This window comes from Xenopus laevis, chromosome 7L (assembly GCF_017654675.1).
Source record: "Xenopus laevis strain J_2021 chromosome 7L, Xenopus_laevis_v10.1, whole genome shotgun sequence".
Lineage (NCBI taxonomy): Eukaryota > Metazoa > Chordata > Amphibia > Anura > Pipidae > Xenopus > Xenopus laevis.
The window spans coordinates 77,322,848-77,346,025 of NC_054383.1; the positions used below are offsets into that span (position 1 = coordinate 77,322,848).

General features: G+C 38.6%; 1 protein-coding gene across 1 annotated transcript in view; it reads left to right on the plus strand.

Moving 5' to 3' along the window:
• hepacam.L (hepatic and glial cell adhesion molecule L homeolog) overlaps window positions 1-23,178 on the plus strand; it is a 32,906-nt gene that overhangs the window by 3,295 nt on the left and 6,433 nt on the right. The window contains exons 2-5 of the mRNA XM_018225725.2: window positions 13,173-13,514; window positions 17,243-17,524; window positions 20,439-20,532; window positions 21,976-22,049. Coding sequence (XP_018081214.1) covers window positions 13,173-13,514; window positions 17,243-17,524; window positions 20,439-20,532; window positions 21,976-22,049 — 792 coding nt within the window. The remainder of the gene's footprint in view (window positions 1-13,172; window positions 13,515-17,242; window positions 17,525-20,438; window positions 20,533-21,975; window positions 22,050-23,178) is intronic.

The window sequence follows — 23,178 nt, forward strand, 5'->3', positions numbered from 1 at the left end:
AAAATTGCAGGGCTTATACACAACATTGGCAACAATCTACAATGTTACAATGTGCTCCTGCGAGTAACATGGCCAAGGGGGGAGGGGCACATTTTCGCCAGTGAATGTTCCGCCACACTTCACACCACTTTGCCAGACACAAATTCGCTAACACTACACTAATCCACTATAATGCAAAGTTGCATCTCTGTAACCGATCGCTGGCGAAGTTTCAGTAGCATTAATTCATCAGCGCTAGCATTATTTTTAGAGATGTTGGTGCGAATTCTTGAAGTGGCCACTTACTATTACAAATGTCCGAGGAAGCAAAATAAAGACAAAAGAGATCTCCTAATGCCCTTGACACGAACCCACCCTAAAACAAATGTGGCATGCCCTTCAAATGGTTTAAAAAAATTCTCAGCACAAAATTTTTTAATAGTTAGAACTTTTGAAGACAATCCTGCTTCAAAATACTTTTTAAAGAACTTTTATGAGTTTTCGGCATACAGGATATGATGTTACTGACATAAGATTGAGGAGGATGAAGCTTCATCTTATCAGGTCGCCAGGTCTAAGGTGGCAAAGGAAACTCTGGCATAAGAGGTAACATTCTGTAAAATTCGCACTTCAGGGGATTTGCAGAGTAATGATTGTGTGCCTGTGCAAGTATTTGCCTGGACATAGGGCACATAACTTCGCTAGCATCCATTATTTTTGCTATCGATGCTACGCCTGTTAGTAAATCGGCAATGTCCCTGCGGATGAAATTTCTGGCGATTTTTCACTAGCGATGGCCACTTCACCCTTTAGTAAATCTGTCCCAGTATGGTTATTAATTGATCAGTGGCATGCACCTCACTGGAGCAGCAATTAAATCGAGGCATTAAATGTTGCATTTATTGACACTTGTGTCCAAACATGCTCTTTGGATTTCTGCTTAATTGTGCTAAGCGCCATTGCGACTGTCTTGAAATTTCTGATGAATTGATGTGCAGGTGTGCCAATGGCAGGTGCTCCCCTTTGGGAAATAAAATTGCTATATGTGCACTTGCAAACAGACTGGACAGTGCAATGGCATGGGGGAGCATGTTGAAGTGAAAGTACCTAGAATGAATTATATCAGTGTGAACAATGACTATATCCAATTTTTGTGCGACTGCAACTGCTGTTGTTAATGAGCCATGACATCTGTATACACAGATAACTGTGAAAAAGTTGTTAGCAGATCATGACATTAAGGGGCAGATTTATTAAAGGGATACTGTCATGGGGGAAAACATTTTTTTCAAAATGGAGTGCTGCTCCAGCAGAATTCTGCACTGAAATCCATTTCTCAAAAGAGCAAACAGATTTTTTTTATATTCAATTTTGAAATCTGACATGGGGCTAGACATTTTGTCAATTTCCCAGCTGCCCCGGGTCATGTGACTTGTGCCTGCACTTTAGGAGAGAAATGCTTTCTGGCAGGCTGCTGTTTTTCCTTCTCAATGTAACTGAATGTGTCTCAGTGAGACATGGGTTTTTACTATTGAGTGCTGTTCTTAAAGGGATACTGTCATGGGAAAAAACATTTTTTTCAAAATGAATCAGTTAATAGTGCTGCTCCAGCAGAATTCTGCACTGAAATCCATTTCTCAAAATAACAAACAGATTTTTTTATATTCAATTTTAAAATCTGACATGGGGCTAGACATTTTGTCAATTTCCCAACTGCCCCCATTCATGTGTAGGGATGTAGCGAACGGCGGAAAAAATGTTCGCGAACATATTCGCGAACTTGCGTCAAAAAATGCGAACGGTTCGCGAATGTCGCGAACCCCATAGACTTCAATGGGAAGGCGAATTTTAAAAGCTAGAAAAGACATTTCTGGCCAGAAAAATGATTTTAAAGTTGTTTAAAGGGTGCAACGACCTGGACAGTGGCATGCCAGAGGGGGATCAAGGGCAAAAATGTATCTGAAAAATACATTGTTGACACAGCGCTGCGTTTTGTGCTGTAAAGGGCAGAAATCACACTACATTTCTAAACTTGTGTAATAAACTGCTTTAAAACGTCCGGCGTCTACATGCCAATCAAGTCGTGTAAAGGTTACAGCATGTTCACACGCAAAGACAAAACACGGCGCTTACTGCAACGGAAAAAAAACGCAAAGAGCTTTCATGAATGATACCGTCAAGTGAGCAAATAATAGTTTTTAATTACTAGTTGCTTGTCACCTCCAGGATGTTTGTCCTGTTGGTGGCAATATTTCTGTAGTGGTGTGTTTAGCAGTCACCGTGCTTGTGCACACGTGCACGGTCAGGCAGAGGTAATTCAATGTACAGTGAAGTGAACCAAAAAACACTGATTCTGCAGTGTGGGCCCAGTTTTGGTCTACTTTATTGATCACCTGCGGTGACCATAAAAGATGCGATTTTGCCACTGTTGCAGAACCCTGAAAAATTAGGCATGTGTACTTTCCTGAAAAATTATGTTTTTTTTGTCGCAGCCACTGAAGCACAGAGGCCAGAAAAAATATGTCATATGAATGCTAAAAATATAAAAAAAATTTGTCGCAGCCACTGAAGCACAGAGGCCAGAAAAAATATGCCATATGAATGCTAAAAATATAAAAAAAATTTGTCGCAGTCACTGAAGCACAGAGGCCAGAAAAAATATGCCATATGAATGCTAAAAATATAAAAAAATTTTGTCGCAGCCACTGAAGCACAGAGGCCAGAAAAAATATGCCATATGAATGCTAAAAATAAAAAAATTTTTTGTCGCAGCCACTGAAGCACAGAGGCCAGAAAAAATATGCCATATAAATGCTGAAAATATGAATTTTTTTTTGTCGCAGCCACTGAAGCACAGAGGCCAGAAAAAATATGCCATATGAATGCTAAAAATATAAATTTTTTTTGTCGCAGCCACTGAAGCACAGAGGCCAGAAAAAATATGCCATATGAATGCTAAAAATATAAAAAAAAATTGTCGCAGCCACTGAAGCACAGAGGCCAGAAAAAATATGCCATATAAATGCTGAAAATATGAAATTTTTTTGTCGCAGCCACTGAAGCACAAAGGCCAGAAAAAATATGCCATATAAATGCTGAAAATATTAATTTTTTTTTGTCGCAGCCACTGAAGCACAGAGGCCAAAGAAAATATGCCATATAAATGCTGAAAATATGATTTTTTTTTGTCGCAGCCACTGAAGCACAGAGGCCAGAAAAAATATGCCATATAAATGCTGAAAATATGAATTTTTTTTTGTCGCAGCCACTGAAGCACAGAGGCCAGAAAAAATATGCCATATAAATGCTGAAAATATGAATTTTTTTTTGTCGCAGCCACTGAAGCACAGAGGCCAGAAAAAATATGCCATATAAATGCTGAAAATATGGATTTTTTTTGTCGGCAGCCACTGAAGCACAGAGGCCAGAAAAAATATGCCATATAAATGCTGAAAATATGAATTTTTTTTGTCGCAGCCACTGAAGCACAGAGGCCAGAAAAAATATGCCATATAAATGCTGAAAATATGAATTTTTTTTGTCGCAGCCACTGAAGCACAGAGGCCAGAAAAAATATGCCATATAAATGCTGAAAATATGAATTTTTTTTGTTGCAGCCACTGAAGCACAGAGGCCAGAAAAAATATGCCATATAAATGCTGAAAATATGAATTTTTTGGTTGCAGCCACTGAAGCACAGAGGCCAGAAAAACTCAGGATTTACCTGTCCAAAAAGTTTTGATTAAAATGAAACCAGTAGGGTTTGCACCCTAGTTTGTAACGGTGGCGGAGGGAGGAGGACGCTAAAGGACAGCTGTGTGTGGAGTCATGCGGCGTGCAGAGAAGGACAGCTGCATGGGGAGTCAGAACAAGTCTTTCGGCGTGCAGTAACCCTCCGAGATCCATGCCTCGTTCATTTTAATAAAGGTCAGGTAATCCACACTTTTGTGACCTAGGCGAGTTCTCTTCTCAGTTACAATCCCTCCTGCTGCACTGAAGGTCCTTTCTGAGAGGACACTTGAGGCGGGGCAAGACAAGAGGTTCATGGCAAATTGTGACAGCTCTGGCCACAGATCAAGCCTGCGCACCCAGTAGTCCAGGGGTTCATCGCTCCTCAGAGTGTCGATATCTGCAGTTAATGCCAGGTAGTCCGCTACCTGCCGGTCGAGGCGTTCTTTGAGGGTGGATCCAGAAGGGTTCTGGCGCTGCCTTGGACTGAAAAACCTTTGCATGTCTGACGTTACAGAGTGGCCAAAGTGCATTGTCCTTGCAGGTGCGCTCGTGGCAGGATTACTGGCACCTCTGCCCCTGGAATGTTGATGAGTTCCTGAAGTGACATCACCCTTAAAAGCATTGTACAACATGTTTTTCAGGCTGGTTTGTAAATGCAGCATCCTTTCGGACTTGTGGTACGTTGGTAACATTTCTGCCACTTTATGCTTGTACCGAGGGTCTAGTAGCGTTGCGACCCATTACAGGTCCTTCTCCTTAAGCCTCTTGATACGGGGGTGCTTCAACAGGCATGACAGCATGAAAGACCCCATTCTCACAAGGTTGGATACAGAGGTATCCATCTCCGCTTCCTCGTTATCAAGGACTATATCATCCATGGTCTCCTCCCCCCAGCCACGTACAAGACCAGGGGTCCCCAAAAGGTCACCACAAGCCCCCTGGGAAGCCTGCTCCTGTTGGTCCTCCTCCTCCACAAAGCCACCTTCCTCCTCTGACTCCACTTCTGACACCTCTCCCTGCGTTGCAGCAGGTGCCTGGGCTCGTTCTGGTGATTCCGACCAGAAATCGTGCGCTTCCTGCTCCTCGTCACGCTGGTCTACAGCCTCATCTGTCACTCGTCGCACGGCACGCTCCAGGAAGAAAGCAAAGGGTATTAGGTCGCTGATGGTGCCTTCGGTGCGACTGACCATGTTTGTAACCTCTTCAAAAGGGCGCATGAGCCTGCAGGCATCGCGCATAAGCACCCAGTAATGGGGGAAAAAAATCCCCAGCTCTGCAGATCCAGTCCTACCACCCAGTTCAAACAGGTATTCATTGACGGCTCTTTGTTGTTGCAGCAGACGTTCAAACATGAGGAGCATTGAATTCCAGCGAGTCTGGCTGTCGCAAATTAAACGCCTGACTGGCATGTTGTACCGCTGCTGAATGTCAGCAAGGCGTGCCATGGCTGTGTAGGAACGTCTGAAATGGGCCGACACCTTCCTGGACTGCCTGAGAATGTCCTGGAATCCTGGGTACTTCGAGACAAAACGTTGGACTATTAAATTCAGAACATGTGCCATGCAGGGCACATGTGTTAAATTGCCCAGTCTCAGTGCTGCCAACAGATTGCTTCCGTTGTCACACACCACTTTTCCGATCTTCAGTTGGTGTGGGGTCAGCCACCAATTGGCCTGTGACTGCAGAGATGACAGGAGTACAGATCCGGTATGGTTTCTGCTTTCCAGGCACGTCATCCCCAAGACAGCATGACAACGGCGTACCTGGCACGTCGAATAGCCTAGGGGGAGCTGGGGGTGCACAGGTGTGGAGGAGGAGGACCCAGCAGCAGAGGAGGAGGAAGCAGAGGAAGAAGACGAGGTAGAGAGCGAAGGAGGAGTAGAGGTGGTGGCAGAACCGCGTGCAATCCGTGGCGGTGACACCAACTCCACTGTTGTTGTTGAGCCACGCATTCCCTGCTTCCCAGCCATAAGCAAGTTCACCCAGTGGGCAGTGTAGGTGACATACCTGCCCTGACCATGCTTGGAGGACCATGCTTGGAGGACCATGCGTCAGTAGTCATATGGACCTTTGCCCCAACACTAAGTGACAGAGATGCGGTGACTTGGCTCTGCACATGGTGGTACAGGTGTGGTATTCCCTTCTCTGAGAAAAAATTGCGGCTGGGTACCTTCCACTGCGGTGTCCCAATTGCTACAAATTTGTGGAAGGCCTCAGAGTCCACCAGCTGGTATGGTAAAAGCTGGCGGGCTAAGAGTGCAGACAAGCCAGCTGTCAGACGCCGGGCAAGGGGGTGACTCGCAGACATTAGCTTCTTACGCTCAAACATGGCCCTCACAGAAACTTGGCTGGGGGCAGATGACTGGGAACTGGTGGTCAAGGTGGAAGGCGGAGTGGAGGGTGGTTCAGACGGGTCAAGGACAGCAGAGGTAGAGCAGTAAGATGCTGGACCAGAAGGAGGGTGGCTTTTAGTTTGTCTGCTGCCTTTGAGGTGTTGCTCCCATAGTGCTTTGTGCTTGCCATTCATGTGCCTTCGCATAGAAGTTGTACCTATGTGGGTGTTGGGCTTCCCAAGACTCAGTTTCTGACTGCACTCATTGCAAATTACAACGCTTTTGTCAGAGGCACACACATTAAAAAAATCCCACACTGCTGAGCTTTTTGAAGCTGGCAGTAACATTAGAAGTTGGCGGCAATGGCGGGTGCGTTGGCCAGCTGACCACAGGTGCCGATACATGTTGTTGCCCTACTGTTCCCTGCGAGCTGTCCTCCCTGCTTCTTCTAAGTCTTATTCTCCTCCTGCCTCTCTGACTCTCCGTCTCTCCATCTGAACTATCCTCCTCTTGCTCTCTTCTACTGGGCACCCACAAAACATCAATCTCCTCATCATCATTCTCCTCAGATGCATCAATTTCTTCTAACAGCTCACAGAAGGAAGCAGCAGCGGGGACCTCCTCATCACTCATTATGTCCATCTCTGTTGTGTTGTCTGCCAGAATTATATCTGGTGTAACGTCCTCATCTCCTTCATCTTCTTCTGCCAATAATGGTTGCGCATCACTCAGTTCAAGAAACTCATGTGTAAATAACTCCTCTGACTCCAGTGAAGAAGGGGTGCCGGTGGTGGAGGAAGTGTTACGTGGGGTGCCCATAGCAGAGGAGGATGAGGATGTTGTGGCAAAGTTAGAAACGGTAGAGGATGGGGTGTGCTGTGTAAGCCAGTCAACTACCTCTTCAGCATTTTGGGAGTTCAGGGTAATTGCCTTTGTAAAACTGGGCAATTTCCTAGGGCCACAGGATAGCATAGCAGCATGGCCCCTAGTGCCTCTGCGTGGCGGCCTGCCTTTGCCTGGCATTTTTTTAAAACAACAACAACAACTCAGGTGGTGTTTCTGGAGATGGTATTATTATTGATATTTAGACAGAATGTGAAAAAGCTCACACAGCTAGGCGGCAGTTGTTTGAAGAACACACTGGGCAAACAATGCCTGCAAGGTCAACGTATACACTACAGCAGTGGATACGGAATATATTATTGCTGCTTGGAAAACGTCACTCAGGTGGTGTTTCTGGAGACGGTATTATTATTGATATTTAGACAGAATGTGAAAAAGCTCACACAGCTAGGCGGCAGTTGTTTGAAGAACACACTGGGAAACAATGCCTGCAAGGTCAACGTATACACTACAGCAGTGGATACGGAATATATTATTGCTGCTTGGAAAACGTCACTCAGGTGGTGTTTCTGGAGACGGTATTATTATTGATATTTAGACAGAATGTGAAAAAGCTCACACAGCTAGGCGGCAGTTGTTTGAAGAACACACTGGGCAAACAATGCCTGCAAGGTCAACGTATACACTACAGCAGTGGATACGGAATATATTATTGCTGCTTGGAAAACGTCACTCAGGTGGTGTTTCTGGAGACGGTATTATTATTGATATTTAGACAGAATGTGAAAAAGCTCACACAGCTAGGCGGCAGTTGTTTGAAGAACACACTGGGCAAACAATGTCTGCAAGGTCAACGTATACACTACAGCAGTGGATACGGAATATATTATTGCTGCTTGGAAAACGTCACTCAGGTGGTGTTTCTGGAGACGGTATTATTATTGATATTTAGACAGAATGTGAACAAGCTCACACAGCTAGGTGGCAGTTGTTTGAAGAACACACTGGGCAAACAATGTCTGCAAGGTCAACGTATACACTACAGCAGTGGATACGGAATATATTATTGCTGCTTGAAAAACGTCACTCAGGTGGTGTTTCTGGAGACGGTATTATTATTGATATTTAGACAGAATGTGAACAAGCTCACACAGCTAGGTGGCAGTTGTTTGAAGAACACACTGGGCAAACAATGTCTGCAAGGTCAACGTATACACTACAGCAGTGGATACGGAATATATTATTGCTGCTTGAAAAACGTCACTCAGGTGGTGTTTCTGGAGACGGTATTATTATTGATATTTAGACAGAATGTGAACAAGCTCACACAGCTAGGTGCCAGTTGTTTGAAGAACACACTGGGAAAACAATGTCTGCAAGGTCAACGTATACACTACAGCAGTGGATACGGAATATATTATTGCTGCTTGGAAAACGTCACTCAGGTGGTGTTTCTGGAGACGGTATTATTATTGATATTTAGACAGAATGTGAAAAAGCTCACACAGCTAGGCGGCAGTTGTTTGAAGAACACACTGGGCAAACAATGTCTGCAAGGTCAACGTATACACTACAGAAGTGGATACGGAATATATTATTGCTGCTTGGAAAACGTCACTCAGGTGGTGTTTCTGGAGACGGTATTATTATTGATATTTAGACAGAATGTGAACAAGCTCACACAGCTAGGTGGCAGTTGTTTGAAGAACACACTGGGCAAACAATGTCTGCAAGGTCAACGTATACACTACAGCAGTGGATACGGAATATATTATTGCTGCTTTGAAAACGTCACTCAGGTGGTGTTTCTGGAGACGGTATTATTATTGATATTTAGACAGAATGTGAAAAAGCTCACACAGCTAGGCGGCAGTTGTTTGAAGAACACACTGGGCAAACAATGTCTGCAAGGTCAACGTATACACTACAGCAGTGGATACGGAATATATTATTGCTGCTTGGAAAACGTCACTCAGGTGGTGTTTCTGGAGACGGTATTATTATTGATATTTAGACAGAATGTGAACAAGCTCACACAGCTAGGTGGCAGTTGTTTGAAGAACACACTGGGCAAACAATGTCTGCAAGGTCAACGTATACACTACAGCAGTGGATACGGAATATATTATTGCTGCTTGAAAAACGTCACTCAGGTGGTGTTTCTGGAGATGGTATTATTATTGATATTTAGACAGAATGTGAAAAAGCTCACACAGCTAGGCGGCAGTTGTTTGAAGAACACACTGGGCAAACAATGTCTGCAAGGTCAACGTATACACTACAGCAGTGGATACGGAATATATTATTGCTGCTTGGAAAACGTCACTCAGGTGGTGTTTCTGGAGACGGTATTATTATTGATATTTAGACAGAATGTGAACAAGCTCACACAGCTAGGCGGCAGTTGTTTGAAGAACACACTGGGCAAACAATGCCTGCAAGTGCACTACTATTGGTGCACTACTATGAAGAACAGCAAACAGCACTGGACACGTTAAAGAACAGTAAGATAAGTAAAATAAAATAATATATTATGTATATTTAAAAAAAAAAATTACTCTGGTTGGTGCTGAACTACTAGGAGCAGCACACCAGTCCCACTCCCCAACACAGCTAGACTAATAGCACTGGGCTCTTATAGTAGCAAAGTAAAAAAAGAAAAAAGAAAATAAAAGCAGTCCTTACAAGGACTATTGGGTTACAGGCAGCAGTCAGCAGATGAGAGATCAGCAGCAGGACAGCTGCCCACAGCAGCTACATACAGAGCACTGCAGTAGAAGGTAGATTACTAGCCAGCAAAGCTACCTAACCTAAAATGTCCCTCAAATCCCTGCAGAGTTCTGTCCCTACAATACAGAACAGTATCAAGTAGATTACTAGCCAGCAAAGTTACTATCAACTGTCCCTCAAATCACTCAACAGCTCTCTCCCTACACTAGCTCTTCCAAGCACACACAGGCAGAATGAAAAAACGCTGCAGGGCTTCAGTTTATATATGGAAGGGGAGTGGTCCAGGGGGTGTGGGGGTGGTCCAGGAGGGAGAGCTTCCTGATTGGCTGCCATGTATCTGCTGGTCTGGGGTGAGAGGTCAAAAATAAGCCCCAGCTAAGGCGAACCCAAATTGGCGAACGTCGCGCGACGTTCGCGAACATTCGGCGGACGCAAACAGTCGATGTTCGCTCGAATTAGTTCACGGGCGAACAGTCCGCGACATCCCTATTCATGTGACTTGTGCCTGCACTTTAGGAGAGAAATGCTTTCTGGCAGGCTGCTGTTTTTCCTTCTCAATGTAACTGAATGTGTCTCAGTGGGACATGGGTTTTTACTATTGAGTGTTGTTCTTAGATCTACCAGGCAGCTGTTATCTTGTATTAGGGAGCTGCTATCTGGTTACCTTCCCATTGTTCTTTTGTTTGGCTGCTGGGGGGAAAAAGGGAGGGGGTGATATCACTCTAACTTGCAGTACAGCAGTAAAGAGTGATTGAAGTTTATCAGAGCACAAATCACATGACTTGGGGCAGCTGGGAAATTGACAATATGTCTAGCCCCATGTCAGATTTCAAAACTGAATATAAAAAAATCTGTTGGCTCTTTTGAGAAATGGATTTCAGTGTAGAATTCTGCTGGAGTAGCACTATTAACTGATTCATTTTGAAAAAAAAAATTTTCCCCATGACAGTATCCCTTTAAGGTTCATAGTGTGTTTTTCATGAAAAATTTAAGTTTTAGAGGTTATTTTGTTATTCAAAAATAGATATTTTTTTTGGGTTAAAAAAAACCTAAAATTTTTCGAGTTTTTTAAATATTATTTATTATAACCTGACCCTGCTCGAATCTGAAAATACAACATCTGTCATGTTCATGTAGAAGTCAATGACAGAGGTCCCTTGAATCATTTGAAGATATTAATAGCCTTCATAATGTTCAAGTTTTTTTTCTGAGGGTTTCGCTTGAAAACTTGATCAATTCAAACGATTCGAGTTGTTAACCCCCGAACTCGCTGATTTGAGTTTTTCCATTCAAATTTTTTCTTAAATTAGAAACCATTCGAGTTGTGAGGTCATTTGAGGTATAAAAAAGCTCACACAACTCTAAAATTCGACCTTTGATAAATAATCCCCTAAATTTACATCTTTAATTTATAGTTAACCTGCTGTTATTTGCTCAATTTGCATAACTTTGTAGATAAAGCAACAGAAACCACTTCTAACTAACCATTATTATTTGCTTATCTGCAGTGATTTTGACGTTTTTACTCCTATGTAAGCTAGGCCACTGGCCTTAGAATGAGTTAAAACAGTGCTAGTACTAGTCAAAACATTGTACATTAAAGAATACTGATAAAAATAATCTGAGCATCTTCATGTAATGTTAATATCTGATTATGTTTTTGAGTTCTCCTTAAAACCTGGTACAAGTTTGTAAGCATTAATAAAAACTTAAATTTGATTACCACTGATCTGAAGCAATACATTGCTAGTTAAGCCCAATTTATTAGCATTATTTTGCTTATCATTTTTGTACACATAAAATAGCTTTGCATGGATTGTAACGTTCCAGTAATGAGCACAATGCATTCTCTGCCTTTACACAGCTGGCATTTAGTATCCACAGATCCAGCTTCCTTCAGAACACATACACTGATTTTCCTTCATGAACAACTATTCAGAGCATGCTCAGGAAGGAAATCATTCTAACAAATAAGGCCTTTGTTAGTTTATCCTGGCAACCTATGTTCGCTTTACAAACCATTACAGCTACTTGAAATATTGCCCTGCACTAGTGATTTTTTTTTTTGGTTCCTGACAAATGTGTTTTCTTCAGTCCCCAATAGAAAATGGTTCACTGATTTCTTCTGCTGTTCTCTGATGTTGAAAAGCAATGAAACATAGTTTTAACACCACCACTGTTTTCTGCTGACTCAAAGGATTCATCTTTCATAGACAGACAGAAACTAAAAGCAAACTATTTAAAAACGAGCTGTGTTATTTCTTTAATTAAGGGGTTATGTATGGTACAACCGGTACTGCAGAGTGTACAATTGATTATCATTATCAGTAATTCTGTTCAATAAACACATTGAGCTATTTTGGGTGCTATAAGCTAAGAGTTTTTAATTAGCCTAAAAATGTGGTGTATGAAATGGCCCTTATATACTTGGTGGTGTATGAAATGGAACCTTCTAATCCCACATTTATTCTGTATGTAACCCTTCTATGATAAATTATTGTAAAATCCATGTTTGTTATAAATTAATGTAAAGCACTTGCTGGTAGTATATGAATAAAGATGATGATGTTGATGAAGCCCTGGTACAAGATACAGTAGATCCCTGGAAAAAAAAATCACTTGGATGTTTTTTCAGGCAAAAACAGGTATAAAGTGCCTGGCAAGGACACATTTAAATTTTGCCTGCTTTGGGGGCAATTTTTGGGCTAATTAAAAAAAGCAGTGCTTAAAGGGACCCCAAAAAATATCCAAACTCCTATTTTATCCCATTAGTCAAACAAAATACACTTTAATTATACTATATAAATTATTTGAATTGTGTTTCCTTCAGTCTGGGAATTCATAATTATATCAAGCAGGCAGGAGCCATTTTGTGGCCACTTTTAAGGCAAGCCTTGCATCATCTTAGAATCTTGTTTGTGCACCAGAATGGGGGACCCAATTGTCCATCCTCATGCCCTGGTTACACAAATAAATGTTGAAGAGAGAGGAATGTGTGGAGAGCAGGTGAGCTGAATGGAAAGTGACAGCAATTGTCTGCCCTGCCTCTATGCCTAAGGCAATGTGAATGATGTCTGTGCCTGATTCTTTAGGCGTAAGTGTGCTGTACCCATTAATGCTGGACACGAAGGGGAGACTGGAGCTGGCTGGTCAGGATGTGGCAGTAGCTCCAGGGTTCCCTGCATCAATAGGCACAGCAGTGCGTAATTTGGAATGGATGGCAGGAAGAACTGAGTGGCACCGAGTGCAATTAAATGGAAGGGCCAGCAATCAATTCTGTCGCTTTATTGTTTAATTTATAGCAATTGTGCCATAGAAAATGTATATTAAAACATGACTGAAAAAAGTACAAGGAAAATTATAGATTCACAATAAGTCCTTTCATTTTTTAAACAAATACTAGATAGGTGACTTTATTTTAATTTTTAATCTATACGAGAAACAAAAATAGCAACAATTTTCAGTTTTAACAAACTTGCTCATTCTTCCACTTATCACAAATTAATTTAGAACCACATGCCAATAATCATCTCCATATATTCTCTTTATTTTTAGGCCTTGTGGAAGTAGTAAACATTACTAGCCATGTCCAACATATACATGGAACAGTTGGCAAGTCTGCTCTCCTATCCGTGCAATACTCCAGCTCAAGCCGTGATAAACCGGTGGTTAAATGGCAAGTGAAAAGAGAAAAGCTTGTCACTGTGGTGCAGTCCATTGGAACAGAAATCATAGGAAATTTGCGCACAGACTACAAGGATCGAATACAGATACTTGAAAATGGCTCTCTCTTGATAAAGAATCTCATGTTGTCAGATGAAGGGACATATGAGGTTGAGGTTTCCATTACAGATGATACCTTTACTGGGGAGAAATCAATCAACCTAACTGTGGATGGTAAGTTATGCATAAAAGTTGAATTGCTATGCTATATTTTATGAAGATCTGAGCATTAAAAGAGCAGGATAAGTATTTTAAACTAAAAGGAATATAGAGCAACATATATTTGGTCCCACATGCAAAGATGTTTTTGTGCTTTTTCATCTTGGGTATTCTACTGTGGTGTAATGGTGAATGAGAATTTTGGTAAAATTTAATGTTTTGAGTAAATTATATATAAGTATTAAGTTACACCCAGACTACTATAAAAAAGATAATGGTTCAAGAAGAAGATCCTCTAGAATTAGTTCAGTTTGATTGCACTAGGAATGAATAGTGAGAAAAAATATTTCTCGTGGAGGTCAGGTATATTGAAGGCATTTAAAGGAGAAGGAAAGGCTAAAACTAAGTACGCTTTATTAGAAAGGTCTATATAAATACACCAGTAAACCCTCAAAGTAATGCTGCTCTGAGCCTCTGTCAAAAGAAACACAGAGTCTCTTTCCTTCTATTGTGTACACACGGGCTCTGTATCAGACTTTCTGTATTCAACATAAACCTCCAGGGCTAGGGCTTGCGCATGCTCCGTTTACTCCTCTCTGCCTCCCTTTCCCCTCCTCCCTCTCTGCTGTAATGTGAGCCCAGAGCTATGAGTGAGCAGGGAGAGACTCAGGCAGGAAGCCATGTTCCACCAAGCTAATATGGCAAGTGAGAGCTTCTAGAGCTGTTTGCTCACATATGGTCAAACATTCTGCAGAATAAATCTAGGGACACATTTACTGTACTTAGGGTCGAATATCGAGGGTTACACTTAACCCTCGATATTCGACCGTCGAAGTAAAATCCTTCGACTTCGAATATCAAAGTCGAAGGATTTACCGCATTTCCTGCGATCGAACGGTCGAAGGAAAAATCGCTCAATCGATTAAATCCTTCGAATCAAATGTTTCTAAGGATTTTAATCCATTGATCGAACAATTTTCCTTTGATCAGAAAATTGTTAGGCAGCCTATGGGGACCTTCCCCATAGGCTAACATTGCACCTCGGTAGGTTTTAGGTGGCGAAGTAGGGGGTCGAAGTTTTTTTTAAAGAGACAGTACTTCGACTATTGAATGGTCGAATAGTCTAATGATTTTTAGTTCGATTCGAAGTCGAAGTCGTAGTCGAAGGTCGAAGTAGCCAATTCGATGGTTGAAGAAGCCAAAAAAATAATTTGAAATTCGAAGTTTTTTTTATTTTATTCCTTCACTCAAGCTAAGTAAATATGCCCCCTAGTGTTATAGCTTGCACTATTGTGGTTAATCTATTGGTGATAAACTTCTTTGGTAGCTTTCCTTCTCCTTTAAAAGTCTGTTGGGTGGGTGATAGATAAAGAGAGACTGACTTACTCACTGTAATGTCACATAACAAACCTGCTCTCATTTGTAATGTATTAGACATGTAATTAAAAAAAAAAATACCATGGTGGCTATTTGCAGCCGGTTGATATAGTTGCATTCATGAATACATTTTTATTTTTATTGATGTGTGAATCTTTTCAACTGTGGTCCAGTTTTAAAGTTCAACATTACTTATTTGTCAGGTATATTTCACTCTAACAAACATAGTTTCTAAAAATTATACAGTGGGTAATTTATCAACTCTTGCGAAATGTACTGTTCAATGTTTATCTAAAATTCCTGAACATACACATACTTGTATTTCTGAGATTAGCAGAGGGGGCATATGCATGAGTTATGTTAAATAGCTTTTATAACTGAAAATATGATTTCATTTACCATGTAATGTTCATTAAGTAAAAAAGAAAACACTGTCTCCTTTCAAAAATATAATCAGTTATCCTAATTTGTATTCTTCATCCAAACTTCATCAGTGCAGAAAGTGATGTTTTAGGTTGTGTTGTTTTTTAAATGCCAATTGAAAACAATCACTGTTTTTTAGGGTGAAACAATACATTATGTACGCTTAATTAGCAAGGGGACAAGCAATGTTAAATCAGGACAAGTTCTTCTTAAATGTACTTGATTTTTATCCAATGAAATCTAAACTTTTCTTTGCCATTCTACTTGTAGCAAATGAATAGAACAGCTTTCAGTTTCAGGACAAGTGTGGTGTTTTGCAATTACTTCTTTATTTATAGTATCTGACATTACTTTTGTTAAAGTAACTAGGAGAAAATAAAATAGTAAGCGAGGCATCTGAAAAACACATAGAATACAATCTAGAAATGGAAATCGAAGTACAATTCTGCTGTCTTGGTTTCTTAATTGTCATGGCTACTTGCGGCTCTGTTTTTTCTTATTAATCTTGCCAATTGTCTTCACTCTTCTGTTATGCTCAGTGCCTGTATGTGTCTTACTTTATTTATACAGCATCGCATGGATACACAGCACTGTACAAACTTACAATGTAGAAAAGTACACAGAGAGAATCATTATAATACATGATAAAAATAAATAAGTATAATTATACTGATATTAAAGGAGAAATCAACCTGTGGAGAAGATTTTCCCTTATACCTCAGAGGAGTAAAACCTTGAGATATATTTTCCTTACTGAATTGAATCTGGGCTAAAGTGAATGTTTATTATGTAGTCAGATATTATCAATATGGTAGCAATATGGCAGCCCACTATAAATTACATTGTAATTGCCACAAGCTATAAAATTACTCTCCCTATACCTTACAAACGATTATTCTTATATCTTACACTCTAGTTCTGTCCAACATATAACATATAGCATGTAACATGTAGGCCAGATTAAAGGAGAACTAAAGCTTAAATAAAGGGCAGCAATATTGTAAATTATGTTTTGGGCTTCTTTACCAGCTCAAGGCAACCACAGCCCTTTAGCAGTAAAGATCTGTGCCTCCAAATATGCCCCAGTACCCATCTTCTTTTCTGGGGATTTACCGCACATGCTCTGTGCTGCTGTCAGTTACTGAGCTCAGGGAGCGACACACAATATACTAAATATATATACATATATATAATATAAATGTCACAATATAAGGCTGATTATTAAATCATTATATTATTGGTACATGGCAGCTCAGAAATCAGCACAATTAGCGTCAGAATTTTATAATCAGCCCTGTAGCATCTTCTTATTTGACAACACCCTAAGATTAGTTTCTCATCAGCTGCTAATAGCATACTGAGCATGTGCATGTTGCAGACACTTTTAACAAAATCCAAGATGAGAAACTCCTGTGACAACTTTGATGGCCTGGATCTTTACTACTAAAGAGATGCTGAAGCATTAGGCTGGATCAATAAGTTCATTATATAACATTTCTAGACATTTCTAGCCATATTAACTTTAAGGATTTAGTTCTCCTTTAAATTAAAATGATGCTGTCATACAGTGACATCCTTTGGGGGAGCCATAAAAATCCTTTTTCCAGTCCGATTGCATCCAGTTGGACAGCCCTGCACTAGGGAACTACAAGACTGCAAGTTTGGATATGGCTATCAATATGTGACTATATGTGACTAGTTTTTATATTATTGTAATAATATTTTATAAAAATATATATTAATATTTAAATTAACAATTGTTGTAAGCTGATTTTACTGAATTTATTTTACCATTAGCCCTCCTCTTCCATATAAAGACATGTTTGGGGGTATGTAATGAAAGTTGGTAATGAAGAAAATACTCACAATGTGAAAAGTTAATTTTGCTATTTGATAAAAAAAAATGTATCTCATTTATTTCGTTTTTTTGCTTTTTTTGTCAGTTCCTATTTCAAAGCCTCAAGTCGTCATTGCTTCATCTACTGTTCTAGAACTTACTGAGAACTTCACTCTTAACTGCTTCCACGAGAATGGTACAAAACCTTCCTACACCTGGTTGAAAAATGGGAAACTGCTGAGCAACGATTCAAGAATAATCTTGTCCCCAGACCATAAACTACTCACTATTACCAGAATTATAACGTCAGATGATGACATCTACAGTTGCACGGTACATAATCCTATCAGTAATGGACGCAGTGTTCCCATTAAACTCACTGTCTATAGTAAGTACCCGAATAATCATCTTTTTAACTCTAACCTCACACATCATTTTTTTTACATAGAGCAGATATACAACAGAAATAAATTTAATACTGTTATAGAGCACTGACCCACCGAGTAGCATGTTAGTAAGTGCATTCTTATAGTGCATTCTTAAAAAAATCCACACCTCTACATGTTATATTAATTTGAGTGGGCAGGGATAATATCTAGGTAAGAAGTTCCTCTGAGATGCTAATTGAGATTCAGTAATAGATCATGAAGAGGCTTGAACTAAACCAAAACCAGGCTTCTGAAAAATGGCAGCTAATACAAAACTTCAGCAAGTCATCGTTGGAAGGTTTTATCATTTTAATCCATTATTCACTTAATTAACACAATCTGATTTTATTTCTCTAACAAACAAAGTTTGCAAAGCTAATAGTAAATAGATTAAAATATAACTTGCCTTCCATAATTTGTCACAGTAGGAAAACACAACACAATTAGGGGAAATGTAATAAGATTTGCAAAGAGAATAAGAATTTGCACAATGTAATAATGCTTTTATTGCATTGCAAATTTTAATTGCGCATGGCAAACCTTTAACACCTGCTTAAAGGTGGCTTAAACTTTTGGAGCAAACATAACTTTTTCATTAAGAAGTTTTATTACATACACTGCACACAGGTGCAAACTATACAATTCGCAATCGTTATCCTACTGTCGTGCGAGGAACAAAAAGTTTGCATAGGCAAAATTGTTCACTTTGCGTACATTTAATTTAACGAATTGCAAATTATTTTTGTGTTAGTGACTGATATTAGATCCCCCATGGAGCTTTAATTCTAATAAGGATTGTAAAAAAAGAAAGAAGAAACAATGTTTTAATTATGTAAGTGGGTGCAGAAAAAGCCATTGATAGAGGGGTGTTAAACTATTTTAAAATGACTTTGCATTGTATGGGACTGGGCACCAAGTTAATAGATAAAATAATGTCATTGTATGATAAACCTATGGGCAGTTTTAGAATAAATGGCACCCTTAAGGGGAAATGTAATTAAAAGTTGCAAGCGTTGATTAAAATGGCATCTTTTGCGAATGTTTAGCACTGCTTGTAATGTAAAATCATTAGCTGGTGAAAATAACTACACTAAGCAAAGGTTTAATATGAATACCTGCTCTGGAATTTTATTAAATATTTTGATTTTGCTATGAAGTCGGTGAGATCTGTAATAGTCAAAAAGGATGAAAACATGGTCATAAAAATGTAGCCCCATTATTTGATACTATGAAAAGACTTTAAAATGTAAATGTTTGTATTTTTGGTAGAATTTATATAGTTGAACATCTTGTTTTACCCAAAATCTTATTTGTTCAAGTATGGGATAAACCTGTTATCCAGAAAGCTCCGAATTATGAAAGGGCCATCTCCCATAGACTTAATTATAAGCAAATATAAAATTTTTAAAAATTATTTTCTTTTTCTCTGTTATAGTAAAACGGTACCTTGTACTTGATCCAAACCAAGAAATAATTAATCCTTATTGAAAGCAAAACCAGCCTATTTGGTTTATTTAATGCTTCAATGATTTTCTTGTAGATTTGAGGTTTGGAGATCCAAATTACAGAAGATCCCATATCTGGAAAACCCCAGGTCCCGAGCATTCTGGATAACGGTCCATTACCTGTAATATACCGATACATATCCCAATGGAATTTTTAAATAAAATTAAGATAGTTATAGCTTTATTTACATTAAAAGGATCATCCCCTAGATTGGCATATAATCAATTAACTAGGCCTAAAAACAAAGATTTTTTTTCATATTCTAAAATCTTACATATATTTAGAATAAATGTATTTTCAATAGAGGATTATATAGTCCCATGGTTGAATGCTCAAATGAGAGACATATACTTTTCATTGAATTCTTTAGCCCAGGTATGAAAACCTCAAATCCATTATTTATAAAAACATGAATTAACTTTAAGGGGGTTATTTACTAAACCTCGATTTTTTCAGGTCAATTTTTTTTGGTGAAAAACTCGAATGGGTTCATGGCAGATGTCCCTTTTACAATTTGAAGAAATTGTGATCTGCGCTGGTTTTCGTGCGATAATCCAAAGAATTCAGGGTTTTCGGGCAATAACCCCCCAAAAAAATCAAATCCAAAAAAAGTGTACAATTAGAATTTTCATTCAGTTTATTGAGTTTTTTCCTGACCCGACTTTTTAGAGATATTTTATTGATAAATAAGATAAAATCATGGATGAGTGTTTGGTTGAGCTCAGTTTAATAAAAATATTAGATAAATTCTAGTTTTAGTAAATAACCCCCTAAATGTAACAATTAACATTTGAGTTAAAATAAATGAAAATAAAGAAATCATATTAGCATTTTTTGTAAACCCCTCTGTTGGATAAAACAGAATTTACACCTGGTCTAGGGGACACTCTACAGCAAAGATGTAAGTGGTTAAAAAACATCATAGACAAGGGATTGGTTTTCTTATTGCCTTTATATAAAGCTTCAAATTTCAGTGGAAGTAAAAAGGAAACAGTTTTATCAAAACTTATCAACTTAATAATTTCATTGAAATCTCATTATTTACTTGACATTTCACCCATATTGACCAGATTATCTCCAGGTAATATTCTGACTTCTCTCATTTTCCCAAGTAATAATTCTTGATCTTCCCATTAATTATAGCACTTTTTTTTTTCAAACTGGGTAGTGTAGGTTTTGGGTTAAAACATCTATACTAAAATGTTCTTAATGTATGGTTCCCCTATATGTGGTGTTCCAGTGTAAGTAAAGTTTTAGAGATAGGCTCCTGAAGACTAATATCTAGTAAAAATTTATAGTCAAACGTGTGTTCTCTTTTTCTATAATGTGTGTTCTGGCAATCAGTATCAGTCTTTTCCTTCCAAACAGGAAGAAGTTCACTCTACATCATCCTTTCAACAGGAGGAATATTTCTGCTGGTTACCTTGGTAACAGTTTGTGCTTGTTGGAAGCCCTCCAGGAAGTAGGTGATAAATACATCAAATTAATTTTAGGGGCAGATTTATTAATGTTTGAATAGTAAATTTAAATTTGAATTTTCTATTTTTTCTTTTGTGTCAAAAAAAGCCCTAACTCGAATATAAATTTGAATGTAAGATTTATCACTCCTCACCCATGGAGACAGTTCATTTGATAAATCTGTCCCTTTAGGGTAGTACATTTATGAGACAATGTACTAAGGGGGTTATTTATCAAAGTTCGAGTTTGTGAGGTTTGTGAGGTTTTTTTTCAACCTCGAATAAACTCAACTCAAATGTTTGCTTATTTATGAAAAAAACTGAATAAAAAAAACTTGATTGAAAACAATCTTGGATACTTCGAATTTATTTAGTTATCGGCTAAAAGAAACACGAATACCTCGAATTAATCACGTTTTCAAGTGAAAAAACCTCACAAACTCGCCTTTGATAAATAACTCTTAGGGGTTGTGTTTTTCGCAAAATATTCAAGTTTTTCACTAAGAATTTGTATTTTTTGGGATAAAAAAACTCGAATCTGCTAAATGCCAGAATCCGAAAATACTCCAGCTAAAACATGTCAAGGTCAGGTAGAAGTCAATGGCAGAGGTCCCTTGAACCAATTGAAGATTTTTTTTGCCTTCATGATTTTTGGGCTTTTTAAGTTGGTTTTCACTTGAAAACTCTATCAATTCAAGGTATTTGAGGTTTTTTTTTTAGCCGATAACTCGAAGTATTCAGGTTTTTTCCCGATTGTATTCAATCAAGTTTTTTATATTCAGCTTTTTTCATTAATAAGCAAACATTTGAGTTGAGTTTATTCGAGGTTGAAAAAAACTCACAAACTCCACCTTTGATAAATAAATAGTAAATAGATAGGCTGTGCAAAATAAAAAATGTTTCTAATATAGTTAGTTAGCCAAAATTGTAATGTATAAAGACTGGAGTGAACAGATGTCTAATAAAACAGCCAGAATCCAACTTCCTGCTTTTCAGCTCTATAACTTAGTCAGCGACTTGAAGGGGGGCCACATGGTACATTTCTGTTCAGTGAGTTTGTAATTGACCCTCAGCATTCAGCTCAGATTCAAAAGCAACAGATATGACCCATGTGGCCCCCCTCAAGTCTCTGATTGGTTACTGTCTGGTAACCAGGGTAACCAGTCAGTGTAAACCAAGAGAGCTGAAAAGCAGGAAGTAGTGCTCTGACTGACATGTTATACATAAAATCACTCCAGCCTTTATACATTAAATTTTTGGCTAACTAACTATATTAGATACATTTTTTTATTTTGCACAGCCTATCTATTTACCCAGTTTTTATTTTTACACTGAACAATTCCTTTAATATCAAGGTCTTCTAGTAATTTGCCAAAAACAGGAAACATAAAAAAGGTTGCTGTAAGAGAGATCAGATTAAAAACAATCTAAAAATCTTTTTCCTTTAGAAAGAAGCAAAAATATGAAAAGCATGGTTCCTCTGAATATCTAGATCGAATGGGAGATCCTCTTAAAAATGAAGGTATGGAACAAAATACAATGCTTAACTGAGAAGAAAGTCAGACATACTGTGTAAGGTAAAACTGTGTTATATTTGCTTTGGGTTTATTATGCAGTGCCATTGAAAACCAGAGTTATCTTGATATGTCTTTACAGATAGGCTTCATAGTCTAAAATGAAACTCCCTCTTTTTTTGCACAGGGACTAGTCCTGCTTATAATAAAAAGTAGGAGACATGCCACTCTGAGTAAAGAAAAACTTTGTTATTGAAAAACAGTAAGACACTACAAAAATGAATGTTGGCAGGTAATCCCCTGGTCGGAAACAACATATGTGTGTAGAATTGTGTCAACAATTATCCTGTTTTTAATGTGAACTGTAATTCTGCCTTTCTGCTGCTTGACAATTACATTTATTTACCAAAACTAAGAAAAATTGACCAATTTTTATCTATCATATGGGCTGATTTCACATATGAGTTTTTGCTGCAGTAAAAAAAAAATGGAATTGCTACTAATGGAATTTCCCATTGTAGATAGTGGTGATTTTTTCAGGAGTATGGCATACCCTCAAGTTTTTCAGCATAACAATTTCTGTCCATTGTCCTTATCTCTCCATTAGCCTGCCATCATTCTAGCCTACTCTCTGAACACTCAGAGGTCTAATATTTCTGTGCAGCAACTGTTTCATTCATATTGCTTTCAGTTTATTGTGCTCTTTTGTGCAATATGTTTGCACTAAATTATGTAAAGTGATGTTTTATTTGATATAAGCAAATAAAAAAAAAAGCTGTATGTTTAAAGGGGCTGAAAATGTAAACATACATTTCACATCTGGCGATAGTCCAGTTAAATTCAGCAATGCCTCAGAAAATCCATAGAATATGGGATTTTAACCTGCACAATTGTGTGAGAGTATATTGCAGAAAAAGTGTATACATATGATTAATTACAGAAACTCCATTTCTTGTTACACCTGATGGATGCTCATCAGCATTTTAATGTAGAATGCCAATCAAAACATGCATTAGAAAAGCTAATGTTTTATACCTGGTAAAAGAGATTTGCACAGAACCCTTTGGGACTGGTTCAAGGCAAAAAATGTTAATTATAAAGCACATACAATCTCAGTTCAGGGCCCCTAGAGTCATA